We start from the raw sequence: 18,309 nt of genomic DNA, 5'->3' as shown, positions 1-18,309 counted from the left end.
TTTGAAAATCAATTATTTAAGGTAAAACAGACATAAATTCAAAATATTTTATAGATTTATTTTATTTTTAAATCCATGTTTTCTTTATTGGAGGTCAAGTATTTTGTAATGAAATATTGCTTGATAACATATCCATTATTTATTTTTCATCAACACAGTTTAGAATATCCTGCTGAAAAAGACAGTTGTCATTGGTATAATGGATGCAAGACAACACTAGTGAATTAAAATTGTTGTTACCACAAATGGCACACACCAGGATTACACGCTTTCCAAAAACACATTTACGGCATGCAGCTATAAAGGGATTCTTTGGAAGTCTATGTTCTGTAATGGGGGAAGTTCTCTTAGAGATTCCTTTAGTAATAAAATTAAAAACTTAAAAAGTTATTGTGATTTGACAGTAAAACATCAAGCAATTGTACAGGACACATATTTGTACATTATTGAATATCAATCTATAGCTATCCATAAATTACTGGGCTTTTACATTGTATTGTAATTCTCAACATTTGCATATATGTTTGATCTTTGTAAAATATGTTTGGTGTACATTACAGTAAGTAAATACATTCTTTCTAAGTTTCAAACATTTGTGAACAAAATGTATGAACTGCAATCTGAGGATCATTTAGAGGTCTGCAATTCTCCACATATAAAATGACGTTGAAATCATCCTGTTACTGTTAAACTTTAGAATATATTAAGAAAACTTAAAAATTTCTTTATTGATTACCTTTTTTACTACACACTACCAGATATTTTGTGTATAATTCTATAAAGCTGATTTCTCAATGGCTATTGCTTCTCATGTAAGCAAAGTGACACACAGACTACTTGATTGTGTAAAATACTGTAATCAAGTGATGTACAAATGTAACTTCTGTATTTTGGTGAAACATAATTATAAAGAATGAAATACTGCAGTTTCAGATGTTCAGTTTTTACTGAATATTAATACTATAATATTTTTTCATCATTTAGATGTCAAAATGAACATTTTTAATATATCAGCATAATAATTGAAAATGCATACCTGTAATTTCAGCTTGCATATCAGTATGAACTGTTATACGAATGTACTTAACAAAATAAATGTTTTGATGTTTCAATTGCTTTTCTCATATAATCTTTATTTAAGGCATGATCTAGACTAATCTGGTGCAGTAACTGAGTATTTCCACATTTATTACATATATATACCTTAACTGACATATTAGAATAGTGTTTTCTGTTATCAACTAATTCTTAAGGAGGAAATAGTTATAATAACATTATGACATTGACAACTTGCAATCATGCTTCCGCCTATCAGTACTTTCAGTACTTTGATTTTTATACCCCCCCCCTTTTTGGGCTTCTTTTGGATGAGTCTGCTGCCCCCCCCCCCCCCCCCCCCCAACACACACAAACACACACTTTCAAAAACGATGCTACGTGCCTGCAATCTATAATTAAAATTACATCCTTCACGCAACCGTATTTGACAGGAGCGTGAAGGATATAATTTTAATTAGATTGTGAATGCTCACTCAAAAGTTATTTCGTCAGTTAGTCTTTATATATATTTTAGATCGTTAATCTTTCATGTGCTGATCAAACAACATCCTGACATGCTATAGGCAGACATTAAATGCGGTTAAAACCTCTCGGGACACAATATTTATAAAAATGTGATTGAATTCTTTTACTAAATAAATCGTATAATAATATATTCTTTTTGTAGTTTATACAATATATTTTATAGTGCATGGAGCATAAATTGTGCAATTCATGACTACCATCCCCAGGGGCCATAATGTTTTGGGGTAAAAATTTTACAATTCATATTTTTTTTAACAAAATCTTCTTTGTCAACTGTTGGACAATCAGTGGATAAACAAGCACATGCTGATGATAAATGAGGAGGCTTCTACCAAGTTATGGCTACAGGGTCGGTGATTCTGATGTTGGGGGAGGGCTCCATTATAAGAGATAGTAATCGTTCAATAAATAATCAATATTATTTATCTTCGAAATCTCTATGTACCATTTGTTTTAGCAGACAAACGAAGTACAGGGTTATAATTATTTTTTTTTCGAGAGGTGGACAAACATAGCCTACATTCTGTCCACTTAATTCCAAAAGAGCAGGCACGTAGTGGGGAAAGGGGGGGGGGGCAGGGGGGGCCTGCCCCCACCTTTTCTCGCACCAAAAAAAAGTTGTAAAGAAGAATTTTCCCAGAAGTTTGTTTTAAACTCGCTACCCGTATCTAAAGTTGCGTAACTTTGGTAAGAATATATAGTAAAAATTAATAGTGGTGTGCAACCTATATATGTAGGTACACATTCTCAAATTCAGTTAGATGACAAACCGGGAAAATGGTAGCTACAGTGCTCGGTTTTTCATCAAACTGACCTATTTTTATTTCCGATAAAATTTGAAAGATTGGTGCGAACTTGGTCAATACTTGCATTGTTCCTTTCTCAAGAATCATACCACACTCTGTTATGACAGATGATCTTTTCAAAGCAGCTCAACATGGTGACTTAGATTACTTTAAAAACCCAGAAATTCCGCTGAATACGTCGTACGAAAAATCAGGAGACACTGCCCTGCACATTGCTGCAAGATGTGGCCATGCGGCTCTCGTGGAGCACCTGTTACTCTCCGGTGCCGATGTGGAAAAATCCAACCTTGACGGCAAGCGACCCTTACACGAGGCCGCTCAAGCGAGTCAACTGGAATGCGTCCAGATATTACTCCAGTTCGGGGCACAGGTGGACAGCCTAAAGAGGGCTGATTGGTGAGTGTATAAACCTAGAAAGAATAATCTTACCGTGACAAGGCTACGCTCAGGTCACAGTAAGAATTCGTCCCATATACTTGCAAGGTAGCAGCCGTGAAGCGGATCAGCTTCGTGTCAATTTTAAGTCCATTAAAAATAATCTGCAGGGGAAAATCACATTTTTATACATAACAAACCTTAATGAACATGCATATGTAGTTTATTCCTCAAAATATCCATTTCATGAGTCTTACCAAGGCATTTTGTTAAAATACACGTTTGAATTTGCCTGCCATTTTGTCGGAAATCGCACTCAGAATGTCTCGGATTTTATCATTAAGTGACATGGAGACCACAAAGTTGAAACAGCGAATTTTCAAACGTGATGTTAAAAGTGGCAGTGGTTTCGTTGCAAAAACAGTTAATGTGGTAATATCAGATTCTAAAAGAGCAACATTGTAGGTATTTGAGACCAATCATATGAAAATTTAGGTGAAATACAGCGCGATATAATTTTTTTATTTGCTACGAAGTGAGTATATGGGATGAATTCTATCGTTAAACCGGGTCCACAGGGTTGCAAATAACATTTTCAAACCCAGGGGACATGTGGGCTCCCAACTTTTCAAGTTATACAAGCCCACAATAGTTTATAGGGGCCCACTGATATTCACAATGAAGTTAGTTTATAATATTAAAATATATACATGTAGAATAAAAATTGTAAAGTGCCATTATTAGTTTGAATTAGATCCAATTTATTAAATTTAATTCTTTATGTGTTCATACATTTTATAGATGAGATGTTTTGTAATTGTAAGAATAGCTAAATGACAAATAAATTTAGTCCTGTATTTCTGTGTATTGTGGAGGCATTAGTCCAACCCTTTGACCCAGTTACAACTGTTATATAAAGAACAGAGTATTATTTAAATTCGGAATTATTTTAATTCTTGGAATTTAGAGAAACAGTGAAAAGTAGCCTTAGTCACTACTAATTCATCAACTAACCCTGATTTTCACAGTCAATGTTAAACAGGGCATTACTAATTGCCCTTAGTTTACTGATGTGAAAACAGAAATTTCTTAGTATCATCTATATTACAAATGTATTCAATAAAAAAAATTAAATGTCTGTAGATATTGATTTTTGTTTAAAACAATCAGTCATGTATTTCTTACACAGTGAATTTATTCATTACAAAATATATTATGTAAATGTTGATTTTTAGGTGGTGTGATCTAAGTTCTTTTTTCCGTTTCAGTATCAGTATTTTTAATGATCAATTTAATTATTACATTACATGTAATAGATTCTTAACCATTGTAACCGGAGTGTTATCAATCGGAGGCGGTTATTTGGCCGCTCCGTTTCAGTATCAGTATTTTAATGATCAATTTAATTATTACATTACATGTTATAGATTTTTAAGCATTGTAACTGGGGTGTTATCAATCGGAGGCGGTTATTTGGCCGCTCCGTTTCAGTATCAGTATCAGTACTTTTAATGATCAATTTAATTATAACATTACATGTTATAGATTCTTAACCATTGTAACCGGAGTGTTATCAATCAGAGGCGGTTATTTGGCCGCTCCGTTTCAGTATCAGTATCAGTACTTTTAATGATCAATTTAATTATAACATTACATGTTATAGATTCTTAACCATTGTAACCGGAGTGTTATCAATCGGAGGCGGTAATTTGGCCGCTCCGTTTCAGTATCAGTACTTTTAATGATCAATTTAATTATAACATTACATGTTATAGATTCTTAACCATTGTAACCGGAGTGTTATCAATCGGAGGCGGTTATTTTTTCCGTTCCGTCCAACTATCAGTATTTTAATGACGAATTTGATTATTACATTACATGTTATAGATTATTGGTAATTGTAACCATAGTGTTATCAATCGGAAGCGGTAACTTGGCCGCTCCGTTTCAGTATCAGTAATATTAATGATGAATTTGATTTTATCATGTAATAGATTCCTAACCATTGTAACCAAAGTGTTATCTTTCACTCGGAAAAATTCACTGGAACAAAAACAGATTCCTTACGGAGATTTATAATGGGGATTGTTTACATCTTTTCTCCATTTGGAATACACTCGGAATACATCACATAATTTTTCAACGTTATCATTATACTAAATACAAAATCCTCGTAGACATCATATTTTTTAGCATTGTATTGTATTGTATTTCGAAATTTTTCATTCATTTGAACCCTGAGGTATTTATAAATATGAAGCAATTAAGCAAAATCTGTATTCAGGATATCTTGGGACAGACTATAGTAAAAAATCAGGGAAAATTGTGACTGATACTCATTTCCACTGTGACTGGGAACCAAGGTGATTGACTATTCAATGATTTTAGAGTAACTGTAGATGGTAAATGTGAACTCCCATGGAATGAGTCCAAGATTGGCAAATAAACTCTATCATTTTTCTCTGTGATAACTTAAACCAACTTTAAATTTATTCAATATTTGATACGTAGGGTACTAGCGAATGGTAGATAAGCATTGCCATACAAATCTGATGAAACGAACAATGTATACCCAACCCAATGTACAAGTAGTTATACAGATTGAGAATATATTATTACAGGACACCTCTAATGCTGGCCTGCACAAAGGACAGTATTGAGGTTATCCAACAACTTCTGAAGTCTGGTGCGAATGTATTGCTGAATAACAAAGATGGATGGACCCCGTTCCACATTGCATGCAGGTTTGTAGCTCATACTACATGTAGTTCCTCTGTGAAATGTTGACCTTCTTAAGTTCCCATATATAACAGATCATTTTTACTTTCAGATTGGATTGACTGTAATTTGTTCTCCCATTAGTTTTGATATATTACTAACTGCGGGTGAAGGTCTTTAGAATTACATTTGTAAACCCATGTATACTTGGCTCTCAGGGCCAATTGCCCACCATTCAGTTCCCATATATAACAGATCATTTTTACTTTCTTTTACTCTGAGTGCCTTAAATAAGAAGGAATAGTTGCTATCCATCTACAAATTAGGTCTGTCACGGCCAGGGATCAATCTAACTATCTCCAGCACAATTGACTAACCTGAATGAAGCTTCATGGAAATTTGGGTCTACTCGGGGTTTGCTTTGGGTTTACTTAAGGTTTACTTTAGGTTTACACGGGAATTGCTTTTAGGGTCAACTTTAAGCACTAAAGTGTGGTTGAAGCAGACCCGTCTTTAATTTTACCATCTTACTGCCTGTAATTCCTGCCCCTTGTATATTCTGCATACACATGAAGCGTCCTTTCAGGGGTATATTTCTGATCGGGGTTTACTCTGGGTCCACTCTATTAAACTTGGAGTAAACCCACAAAGTAAACCCAGGGTTTAGTTTGGGTTTACTTTCTGTTAGGGTGGGTCTGATCGGTACTGTAGCTCTCGGACCAGTAGACCACTGTAGCAGTCTCTCTTTATTTTACCGTAATTTTTTCATTAAAAATATATTTGTTTTCAGGGAGGGACACCTGGGTATTGTCCGCCTTCTCTATGAACATAACAACACTGTGATGAACACTGCCAGCAAGAACGGGAGGACCCCGCTACATACAGCAGGTCAATAAAAATAAAATGCTAAGTCATACACTTCAACAAGGATTTTTGTGAATTATTGCGATCCCTAGCACAAGTTAATTTTTCAAATTATATATACCAGTACATGTACTTGTAACAATTGATTTTAGCGAAATGTGTACTCTGAGAATGATGACGTAAATGCTATAAAACATGAATGCATTTATGATTTGTTAATGACATGGTTGCCACCTTATAGTGTCTTTCTGTACTCTATGTGTAACTAGCTCTGTAGTGGGTACACGTACTGGGTTGTATATTCCAGCTCTACATGGCTGCCACTCCGTGGTGACTTTCCTGCTAAACGTTTGGCCGTCTACTGTGGACACTACTGACAGCTCAGGAAGTACACCACTGATGGACGCCATTAAATCAGACCATGTGGAGGTCGCTCAAACTCTCATCTCAACACAAAAGGTATGGAAACATGTTAAGCCTGAACTAAAGATAGCTGAACAGTTACATTTTGAAAATTTACGCATGCACAAAAGCAGATTAACAATAGTCTTGGACCTTCTTGGTTAAATGATATCATCTCGCAAAATTTATACAGACAGTGCAAATTCCATCTATTCACATTTTTAAGTTGATGTGACCATGACTGTTTCATGATTTTAACGAGATTAAGAAGAATAACTTAAAAACACTTGTCAGCTATCAGCTACTGACCATCTTAATATCTTCAAGTTTGATGTCTGTTTAACAACACATCTATTCAACTAGTGACCACTAATACTTAAAGGAAGTGAACATGAAAAAAATAATTGTTGCTTAATAAATTTTAAAAGCCTTTTGAAACTTAAAAATGAGGTCTGTTACCTTTTTGTTTATTTCTATCAAGAGATTTTATCAATTTAACACTCTCAGTGAAAGGTTTATGGAGGTAATCCATTATTCCCCAGCATGCATCTGTTCTCTGACGCAGATAAGCCACATTGCTGCTGGTGACTGGGTCAATGTTGGAACTAGGCCAGTGTTTATGTACAGAGTTGATAAAAGTTATGAAGAAAAAATATGCCTTGATGTCAAGAAAAATTTTGTGTACTGTCATGAGAAGACAGGGATTTAGTACATTTCTGTGAACTGAACCTCAGATAACTATTCATGATTTGTAAAAAAAAAATGAATAGATAAATTAATTTGTGAAATATAAGACCATCACATTCCAGATGTTTGTACGGAGATGTGGCAGTCAGTGTTTACATAAATAAAATGCTGTTTTTAGATTTCAATTTAAATTAATATAAAATTGTAATTTCATTTTCTTTGTGGGGTTTCTTACCGTTACCGGTACTTTTTATTTAAATGCCCTGGAAATTTTTCTGATTTGTTTTTTTTTATACATAAGATCTTGATGATACGTACGCCGGTTCTGTTTATGCTGTCAGAAGAATAACAGGACTAAGACACTTTTTAAAAGTCAGGTTGCTGTGCAATGCACCTTGTGTGCTCATTTATGTAGCACACATAATGTTGAAACTCATAAACAAGAAATTCCCGAGTGCAAAAAAAAATAGGTCACAATAACACTGATCCATGGACATTCCATTCTAGTTACATGTCACATTAACTGCTGGTGGGAATGCATCATTCTGAAATCCAAAATCTTCCTCCATAAACACTGTTTAAAATGACAACTCTTTACATTCCTTTCAAGTTTCCATTCACATTTTGATGATGGCATTTTATCTCCGTTACTAAACGTGTGTAAAAATGCAATGTGTCTCACTGACGGCAGCATCAGTGCTGCCCTCTCTTAGATGCTTAGAGATAACCCAGCAGGGAGGTAATGAATTTAACAATATGGCAGCGCTCATGGATTGCAAGAAATAGTTATTCTAAGTGGTATATCTTTTTTACTGAGGAAGGCTCTGTCTAAACGGTTTTCAGATATCATTATACACATCAAACAGACAGATTTGAGCCCTTGATAATTTTTTCATGTTCACTTCCTTTAATGATAACTCACCAAATTATATCAAGTAAAAGAACTTGAAGTATTTTTTTGGCCTTGTATCTTATACAGCTTTGTCATCATTATGTTTGGTTTGACATAGTGACCTGTGTTGTCATTTTGTTGTGTGTTTATGGTTTGACAGGGTGACCTGTGTCGTGAGGACAATGCCGGCCTGGGACCCCTCCACCTGGCCACCCAGGGGGGATGTCTGAAGTCCGTGAAGTTCCTGGTGGAAAGCTTAAAGGTCGATGTCAACTCAAGGTCATCAAAAGGGTTCACGCCACTGTTTGTAGCAGCCAAGGTACTAATTAGTGTTACAATACTGAACTCTCTAAAGCCACTGGTATTGCTTGCAAGGAAAAAAAATCAAATTGAAAGTCAAAATAAAGTAAGGAGAGGTGGAGTAAGGGTTAGGGAACATTAATACAATTCAAACTACTTTTATTTTGTTACAAGGAAGGACAACTCGGTGTAATTTCCTACTTGGTGTGTGCAGGAGCTGATGTCAATGTCACCGACACGAAAGGTAGAACAGGTACACGGTCAACAAAACAAGGTTTTATACAGAATTATTTCATATTTACAGGCTTCTAAAACAATATTAAGACATGCAATTCATATATCTATACTTTTATATGTATACATTGATTATCTCAATTTCTTGAGCAGTACACTTTCAATAACATTATACGTTTTAAGTAACATCATGTGTTTATATGAAATACCTGTAATTTGTAATTTTTTAATGTCATGTGAAGTACTACTCAATACACAACTGTTGAGAGCATTTTGATCAGTTTGTACACTTCTTCCTTGCAGCATTACACATTGCAGCAGGTGGTCAGCATTCAGAGACTTGTAGATATCTGTTGGAGAATGGAGCTGTCATCAGGGAAGATAACTCTGGCCTCACACCGGGCATGTTGGCTAGGAAACCGGACGTCTGCAGTCTGTTTCAAGAAGGATGATCCCCGCCCATAGCAAGGATGAATTAGATCCCTGCCCATAGCACGACAGAATGTTGAAAATCTGTTTACACCACAGCTTGTAGCAGACAGCATTTACTACTGGAAGAAAACCATAGAGATGCAGTTCAAAGTTCTGACTTCATTGATGTTTTGCAAAGATGTGTAAACATGTACTCACATTTTTTTTTAAATGGGAGACATTTTTTTCTATATCAACAGGAAAATCTGAATTAGGAGGAATTTTAGACCATACAGTTGCTGTTGAACTAAAATTGTGTGTACATTGATGCTTTGTTCTGAGCCTGCAACTTTATAAGGATAAACAGCATTGTTAGACATCATTCATGAACCAGAAAACCTCAGTTTAATTCAAAGTTAAATACTGAATGCATTTGAATACCCCTACACAGTGTTAGACTTCAGACAAAATTCCTTCTCTCATTATACTGAGTCTGTGGTTTTATTTCAGTGTATTCTATATTTAATATGTTAACCAATGTTAACTTTATACATGTGGAATGATTTTTTTATGAATACATTTGTAAAAAAAAAATGATAGCTTGTAGCAAGATTTGTTTGTAGAGAAAACTGATTGCTTGTATAATACATGCACTGTTAATATTTATGCCAGAGTTGACAGATTAGAAAATAAACAGTACATGTATTAAAAACAAAAAAACTTGAACACCATGGTTTATCATCCTGCCATGGATATTAAATATAATTTAAAACTAAAAAAATAACTCTATGATGTTTTGGAATTTATTGATAATTAATATAGTATATATATTCTTTATCATCAATCATCAAATAGTGTCTTATCAAAGGGCAGATAACCCTGACACAAACGTGATCCACAGTTACATGGTATTAAGCCACTTTCTTTTCGATCAATGTCCGAATAAACTGTTCTCTCTTTTCCTGGGGAAAGTCCGTAGTGAAAATTCAACTCTTCACCTGAGCTTATTTTCCTATTTGCAAACAAACAAAGTAATGGAATTTCAGTATCAACCCGTACTGGGAGCATTGTTAGGTTAGGATCACAGCTGTGGTTGAGGAATCGCCCGACATTGCCAAAGTTTCTAGGATCTACATGAGTTTTTATCACACCACTCTTGCAATGTTCGTTAACGGTTATAATATAATTCATGTCTTCTTTACGTTGAGCTAGGCTCCGTTTTCTAGCCTCGTCACTTGAGATGATTTCTCCCGCGTATTCACAGACAAACGCACCGGGATCTAAATCTTCCAGAGTCCTGACTCCTATTCCTTTACTTACTGTCCAGAATAACTCGACTCTCACTTTTACTCCACCTTGTACGACCCTGTTTACACACGTTTTAGAACAGCTGCAGTTACTGTTACATTCCACCATCACCTTGTGTTCGTCTGTGTCGAGATAAGAAATTTTAAGTTTACCATCTTCAGTGTAATTTTGACCAAATCTCTGCACACAAGGGCAGTCACTGATACACTCATGGCAGGAACAACCGATAAAAACAGGAAGGAATTTTTCCTTATCAATGCCTGGACCGGGAATGTTGTGCTTCACATACTGAAACTAAAGATCCATATCATATTTTACTTTGTTGTACCCCTGTAAAACAGTTACTATATAACTCTATACCTAAAAAAGTTCAACATTTTGACTGTTGGACTGGAACTGTTAGATTGGAAATGTTAAAATTGACTGTTAAAAAAGACTGTTGACCGGTGACGTCACATTCCGCGAAAACATGTTATTGATTAGAAGGGGTATAACAAAACAGTTGTTGACTGTCTCGGGCAACAGTTGATCTGTCGGACCAGCTCGCAAACTGTTGTCCGCGGCATTCGGCCTTGGGCAACAGTTTGCGAACCGGTCCAACAGATCAACTGTTGCCCTCGACCCCAGTCAACAACTGTATAATATTTACAATCTTAAGGAAAAAAAAAGGAAATGTTGGTTAAGTGATCCCAGACCATTTAACATCAAATTTCTAATGGTGATCAGTGAAGTCAAACTTTTTCAGTATGACAAAAATACAGGCACCTGACGTTATAAAACATACATACTCTCCACCTAATAATACACGTGTTAATAGGTAGAGGAAATATATTTGATATATAACGTCAGGTGTCTATGGGCAAAAGTTTTAATACACTCAACGGTACCACAATATTGTATAGATGTACTGTACAAGCAAGTGGCAGAAATATGGTGAGGGCTTCACTTCCACTGACAGTGCTCAAAACGAAACAGTTTACCATTGAATCCTTTCCTTGTACTCCATCCTCCTTTCTACAGTATACAGGATATTTTTCCAAACCGTCTGTCCAGTCAAATGAACATGGGCTCTGTGCATTCATTATGTTTCAAACCGAAAGCGAAACCAGAAGTAAACATACGCATGCTAAATCGAAAAAAAAAGTTCCGTACAAAAATTAAATAACTTTTTACCTTATGGAGTTATTAAACTCCAAACACTTTATTAGATATAAGAGCTTTAAAAATACGTCCCATCTGTAACGATTCCTTGTGCTTAATAATTTTTTTTTTCCAACAGCACATTGTTACATGTATTTATGTCGGGTTCGAGTTTCCATTTGTGAAAGATGTCTGCGCCCAGACTACATTGCTTGATGGTTTTAAGTTCAGCGGTTGAAGGTGAGAATCTGAGTTACAGTTGTAGAAAACACACAAACCAAAATAATTTATGGAAAGGTTAAATGTTGTTTTTGTAGCGAGTGTTTATCATAGAAGTATCGCTTCAAAACAATAATATTGTCGGTCAAGAGTGGGCGGGTCCCCACTATTACAGTTATATATACCGGTACATGTATGTGCATACAGCTGTGTTCATGTGTTCATGTACAGTTGTGTATATGTAAAACAACAAGTTAATTTATCATCATATGACAAAAGTCAAGCTTATTATTTATTATCCAATTATCCTTTGTCTTGTATACAATCTTGTATATTATATCTTTATCTTTGTATATTAGTATTCAAAATGTATATCACTCTGTAAACTGGTAAATTATACTACATACTATATACTATATTCTATGATTATTTTATAACACCACTTCTTGACTTTGTATTTTGGAGAGGGTTTATATAGGCTTTGCCTGTTGCCTAATCCATTTGATTACTCAATAAAATATGTTTAAATTTAAATTTAAATTTAAATACAGCTGTCAAATGTATTTTAGTGTAAAGAGTGTATACTTTTTTATGTCTGAACATGGTATATGTAAATCCTGTTTTTGTCTGTGTTTACAGGTGTATCGGCTCAGTCATTTATCCAGGCTTACACACTTGCCAGTTCCAACTTCTCCATACAGCTAGCCTCGCCACACGTAAGCTCTACAATGTAACCATTATCTCTATGCCATGTAAATACACTTGAAGGATGTTGAAGGATTATAAGAATAGAGTGAAATAAATCTGACAATCCCACGATTCCCACCTGACCACCATGCAGCACTGCTATTCAACTGTCACTGTATTTAGTGTATATAAAAAGAAGAATTATAAGTAATAAATCTTGATATATAGACTCTGTCACTCATGTACAGATCACATACAAATGTAGCCTACAGAGAAATCACATGCATAATAGTGCATATAGTAGGCAATTGAAGCATCTTGAGCTCCACCCTATAGATCACCCCCTCTAATTTCTTAAAAATGTAAACAAGTAATATTGAGGTATTGGATGGTGTACTTATAACCTGAGCCTTTACTTCATTATGAAATCATGTCATGTTTCAGGGGAAGAATGTGGAGTATGTTCAGCAGGATGACAACAATAGACGCTGGTTCAACGAGTTCAGGAGTAAAGCATCATCCAACCCCATAGCATTCGAAACAGTGGACTGTAAGTACAGGTGTACTTAATCACCTTATTTAATCCCATTCTCCTTTAAACTTTTGACTGTAAGAGCTTTTACAGTCTCATCCAAACCCATAGACTTTGAATAGGTTCACTGAGTTGCCTCTACCCAAGTACCTTTATACACAGTTGTCCATAAGACCAGCCTCATCTACATGTACTGATGTACATGTATATCTCTATAGGCCTGTAAAATACATGACAGTGTTAAATTACTGAGTGACCTTAATCAACATCATATCCTTTGAAACAGATTTTTAATCCTGAAAACTATTTTCAATCCTAAGTGGCCAAACACTAGGACTAAAATCATGATAAAGTGGTTACACATGTACATTAAATACTAGGACTAAAATCATGATTAAGTGGTTACACATGTACATCAAATACTAGGACTAAAATCATGATTAAGTGGTTACACAGTGTACATCATGGTTCTGTGACTCTCTTTGTTGTAATGCAATGTACAGTAATATAATTATACAATAAAGTGTATTTGTTTGTTCCTCAGCAGCACTGCACTCTGCCCTATTAGTAAATTTTATACACTAGATAACACATTATGCATCATGATTCTCCTTGTTGTACTCCTGTTTTTTTCAATTTTTTCAGCAGTGATGTACTCTGCCCTATTTAATAAGTAGATATACAGTCATGTAGATTTTTTGACCCCCTTAAACGTGTATGATGCTGTAATGTATTTTTCATTTCTCAGCGGCAAGGTACTCTGCTCTGTTGATTCCCTCGTCCCCCGGGGCGGTCCATGACCTGGCCAGTAACACAGAACTCAGTCAGATTGTCAACCACTTCATCAGGGAGAAAAGTAAGAGACATGCCTAACCTAACTTCATCTATTTACCAAATGATATCTATCATCCAGTGTGTGTGTGTGTGTGTGAGAGAGAGAGAGAGAGAGAGAGAGAGAGAGAGAGAGAGAGAGAGAGAGAGAGAGAGAGAGAGAGAGAGAGAGAGAGAGCAAATACTGTAAATTCTTAAATAAACACAAGGAATTAATATTCACATAAAATCGCATGAATTGCTTTTCAAAAATTAAAAAATCATGCTTTTTTTTTTTTTAACAGATGTATACAAGATAAATTTATGATGAAAATTTGGCATTTGCAATTTCATATTCTTGCGAGTTGATGCAAAACAATTGAATTGCGGAATTAGGTACTCGCATATAAAAAGGAGTCTACATTAGTCTATTCACTTTTAAAATATTATTGTGGAAACACTTGTTGCATGTATTATCAGAGGAGTGAATTTATTTTATCTCTAACTTATTCAACATCACTAATATAAGATTTGATATACTGTTGTTTTACTCTTGATCTCTTGATTATTTTATAGAATGTTAATAGCCAGGTGGGTTTTATACCACAAGTAATCGTCAATTCATTGATATATTTTATGCCAGTCATCATCAAAACATAAAAGTTCATTATGGATCATCCTAGTGCCAAAGTTGTTTTTCAAAATAAGATTTTTGACAATCTGATTAAAATTAGATCATTTAATCCGCTCATTGCTACACAAGGTTAATTAGATATGTGGATCTGATTTTGATAAGATTGAATGTTTTATATATATAATGATTATGTATCTTAGCAATCTTCTGTAATATGTTTGAGCAAGAAAGACCATTATCGTGCTAACTTGACTTGTTGGGAGTTGAATTTAATAAACTCTCCTATGCACTTACTCGAACAAAGCGAAACTGAAACAGTGTTTGGACCTAAGCACAAATCAAAACTGCTGACAACACTTAGTTCTTGAAAATAATCGATAAATTCTGAAGCATTGTTTTTCAAGAAAACTTATTTATCAATACCAAGAAAATATAAGATTTTAAATTGTACAAACAGTTTAGATAATTTTTAAAGTCGTATGTATTCCTACACTAGAGTTCAATGTAGTCTCATTCAACCAGACGCTTGGCTGTCTCTGTTAATATCCGACAAAACAGAGTCTCTCTTGCTTGTCAGAGATAAACGGAGACAGCCGAGCGTTTAGTTGAACAAGACAAGAGTTCAATATTGCCTGAATACATGTACATACATTTTCTCAGCAATATTTCGATTACTGATACCTCTTGTCATGCAAAATCACATATCGTTGATTTTGATTAAATGATAATCGATAATATCAACTACCGTCAGTACTTCAGTACTTTGATTTTTTAAACTGTATCTTTCAGAACCAATTTGTGCAATAGGAAGCGGAGTTGCAGCCCTTTGTTGTGTTATGTCACCCGATGGTAAATCCTGGGGATTCAAGAACTACAGTATGACTGGGGTATGCATATCAGAGAGAGAGAGAGAGAGAGAGAGAGAGAGAGAGAGAGAGAGAGAGTATCATAATTGGAAAATCAATCTTTTGATGTGAATTCATGGGTCAGAATCATAATGAATGAAGAAAGTAAACACAGACTGATATTATTGAAAAAGATTTTAACTTTGTTTTGTCCAGCCCTCTGTGTTTGAGCTGGCCAGGACCCAGGAGTTCTCTTCCCTTCCTGTCATTGTTGAAGATTTTATCAAGGATCATGGTGGACAATATAACAGTGTGTATACAGATAATAGCAATTTATAATCTCTAGAATACAATATAACAGTGTGTATACAGATTATAACACTTCATAATCTCTAGTAGACAATATAGCAGTGTGTATACAGATTATAACACTTCATAATCTCTAGTAGACAATATAACAGTGTGTTTACAGATTATAACACTTCATAATCTCTAGTAGACAATATAGCAGTGTGTATACAGATTATAACACTTCATAATCTCTAGTAGACAATATAACAGTGTGTATACAGATTATAACACTTCATAATCTCTAGTAGACAATATAACAGTGTGTATACAGATTATAACTCTTCATAATCTCTAGTAGACAATATAACAGTGTGTATACAGATTATAACAATTCATAATCTCTAGTAGACAATATAACAGTGTGTTTACAGATTATAACACTTCATAATCTCTAGTAGACAATATAACAGTGTGTATACAGATTATAACTCTTCATAATCTTTAGAAGACATTAAAACAATGTGTTTACAGATTATTACACTTCATAACCTCTAGAAGACAATATAACAGTGTGTATACATATTACAAATATATATCCTTGTAAGTTATCCTAATTAGCACACATGATAGAAATGAAAGATAACAGGGAAAGTTATAATTTTGTAATTGTCTCTTAATCTGTGCACATATAGAAATAAGTTGATGTACCACAAGATGAAGACATTGTAAAAACTTCAAAGAAAGATAAGAAAGCATTTAAAAAATGTAATATTTATTTGTTCACATTAAAGTTTCCCTCCATTACCTGATTGGGTAATGAAATGAGATCCATTTAAGATCTGTGTAAGCCCTATATATTGTCATGTTACCTTTCAAACCAGGTAGATGAATGGCATTTAATATGACCTTTTTTAAAAATACAGTTAAATGTGGTTAGTCCTGACCTTTTCATTCCCAGCCCCATAAATTCAGTAACTGTAAATTCCTTATATTACGCGAGTACTTAATTCTACGATCGTGCTGTTTTGTTTTAAATTGCGAGAAGATAAAAACAGAAATGCAGAACTCTTTACCTTATTTCTTATTGTTCTCAACTCTGAAAAAACAATCATGGCAAGATTCTAAAAAAATTACGCGGATATTAGTTTTTGCGTTTAATTAGGAATTTACAGTACAGGTTTACAGAGACAGTACATGTGTATATAGACTACAGTAACACAAGGTTACAGTGAACAATCTAGGTGTAAACTCTTACACATACTAAGTCTGCATATTTGTAGATATGCTAACACCGGTTATAGTGCATTTGTTTTGATTTACTTTTAAATGTAAACCATATATTTTTATGCTAATTTTGATAAACTAAACTAAATCAGATAAAACGAATCATTATGAAAAATCAAAATACATGTACATGTAACTGATTGTTTCTGTTGATTTACTATGTAACTAAATGTTCCTGTTGAATTACTATGTAACTGAATGTTCCTGTTGATTTACTATAATCATGTTTTTCTGTATTTTCATTTTTCTCTACAGATAGTGAAATGGATGCTGTACATGTGATCATTGACAGACATCTTATAACAGGACAAAACGCTCACTCCACCCTGATGGCGGTACAGAATCTGACTCTAATGTGTGCGCAAAAGTAGGTACAGATTCATCACCCCACCTTTCGTTATGCAATAGGACTTTGATCCCCTTACATATTTTGTACCTTATTTGCTTCATGTGAACATCAATCTGTACATTTATATCTTCATTTACTTTCACTGTTATTTGCAATTTTATGAGTGATGGTTTTTTTTCATGATTTACAAGATTTTTTTTTTATATTAAAAAAAAATAAATGTTGTGAAATAACAGGCTTCTTTTCATTTGATTCTTTGTCCTTCCACATTGTTGTTAGATACATTAATTTTGGTTGATGCTTTATTTGGATCTCTGTAGTAAACATGCAGTATCAGGCAGCAGGGAAATGAGGTGATAACATGTAAGCATATACAGCATAAGTATGAAATATACACGTAACTCTTACACTGCAGTCTTTAACCCCAAGACCTGACCTATATAGCACATATACAATCCAACAACCATGCTTCTTGACACATACGAGGGTTCTTCGGAAATTATTGAGACAACTCGAATATTTCCTTTTCTAAGTGACGAATTTTGGTTAAAATTGGCATAAACACTGAAAAAACCCAAGAAATAATTAAACAAAGTAATATTAAAAGAATATATAATATTTTGTTTACGACGGTAGATAAACAAGTCGGTGGTCGGGGTACCCGGCGCAGGCATGAACTCTGAGGAAAAACTGGATAATCTACTTTATACATGTAAGTGTCCGTAGAATTATAGTTAATGATAAAATAATTTAAATTAAATATGTTAATTTTGCTATTCTTTTCGACTAAATTTTGATCAAATTTCACTGATGTTCGAGTTGAAATACGGATATGGTACAAATATATTTACCAATCAGTAGAAATCTGACAACAATTTACATTAAATTTTGACGTCAAGACGTGGAGCGAATTTTCATCAAACTGGTACCGGTGGAA

At 34.3% G+C, this 18,309-nt stretch overlaps 2 protein-coding genes and 1 long non-coding RNA gene across 12 annotated transcripts in view; 2 read left to right on the top strand and 1 right to left on the bottom strand.

The window, feature by feature from the left end:
* Window positions 1-2,391: 2,391 nt before the first annotated feature.
* LOC105337055 (ankyrin repeat domain-containing protein 16) lies at window positions 2,392-9,939 on the top strand. Of its 2 annotated transcripts, none has more exons than XM_066083082.1 (7): window positions 2,392-2,786; window positions 5,387-5,509; window positions 6,274-6,371; window positions 6,655-6,806; window positions 8,489-8,647; window positions 8,803-8,872; window positions 9,166-9,939. In XM_066083082.1, the coding sequence occupies exons 1-7, from the start codon at window positions 2,491-2,493 to the stop codon at window positions 9,312-9,314; spliced, it is 1,047 nt and encodes a 348-aa protein (XP_065939154.1). In that variant the 5' UTR covers window positions 2,392-2,490; the 3' UTR covers window positions 9,315-9,939. The 2 variants fall into 2 exon arrangements, with proteins under 2 accessions (XP_065939154.1, XP_065939153.1); XM_066083081.1 differs by having other exon boundaries at window positions 2,395-2,786; window positions 8,803-8,881.
* Window positions 9,940-10,062: 123 nt separating this feature from the next.
* LOC136274972 (uncharacterized) lies at window positions 10,063-11,713 on the bottom strand. Its single transcript, XR_010713431.1, has 2 exons — window positions 11,562-11,713; window positions 10,063-10,875 (listed from the first exon to the last, which is right to left on the bottom strand). It is a non-coding gene; the product is annotated as an uncharacterized lncRNA (long non-coding RNA).
* A 113-nt stretch (window positions 11,714-11,826) lies between these two features.
* The window catches only part of LOC117683219 (glutamine amidotransferase-like class 1 domain-containing protein 1), a 151,056-nt gene continuing 144,573 nt past the window's right edge, over window positions 11,827-18,309 (top strand). For 3 of the 9 annotated variants that reach the window (XM_066083090.1, XM_066083098.1, XM_066083095.1), the window contains exons 1-6: window positions 11,827-11,961; window positions 12,580-12,656; window positions 13,072-13,177; window positions 13,908-14,015; window positions 15,393-15,490; window positions 15,665-15,758. In XM_066083090.1, the coding sequence (XP_065939162.1) occupies window positions 11,910-11,961; window positions 12,580-12,656; window positions 13,072-13,177; window positions 13,908-14,015; window positions 15,393-15,490; window positions 15,665-15,758 (535 nt within the window). In that variant the 5' untranslated portion in view covers window positions 11,827-11,909. Of the gene's footprint in view, window positions 11,962-12,579; window positions 12,657-13,071; window positions 13,178-13,907; window positions 14,016-15,392; window positions 15,491-15,664; window positions 15,759-17,278; window positions 17,391-17,692; window positions 17,736-18,309 lie in introns of all 9 variants that reach the window. The other 6 variants (XM_066083094.1, XM_066083093.1, XM_066083091.1 and 3 more) reach the window with 4 other exon arrangements.

The sequence above is a fragment of the Magallana gigas genome, chromosome 4 (assembly GCF_963853765.1).
Source record: "Magallana gigas chromosome 4, xbMagGiga1.1, whole genome shotgun sequence".
NCBI classification, from domain to species: domain Eukaryota; kingdom Metazoa; phylum Mollusca; class Bivalvia; order Ostreida; family Ostreidae; genus Magallana; species Magallana gigas.
The sequence above is the reverse complement of the archived record's forward strand: the minus strand, read 5'-3'. Positions and strand labels throughout refer to the sequence as shown.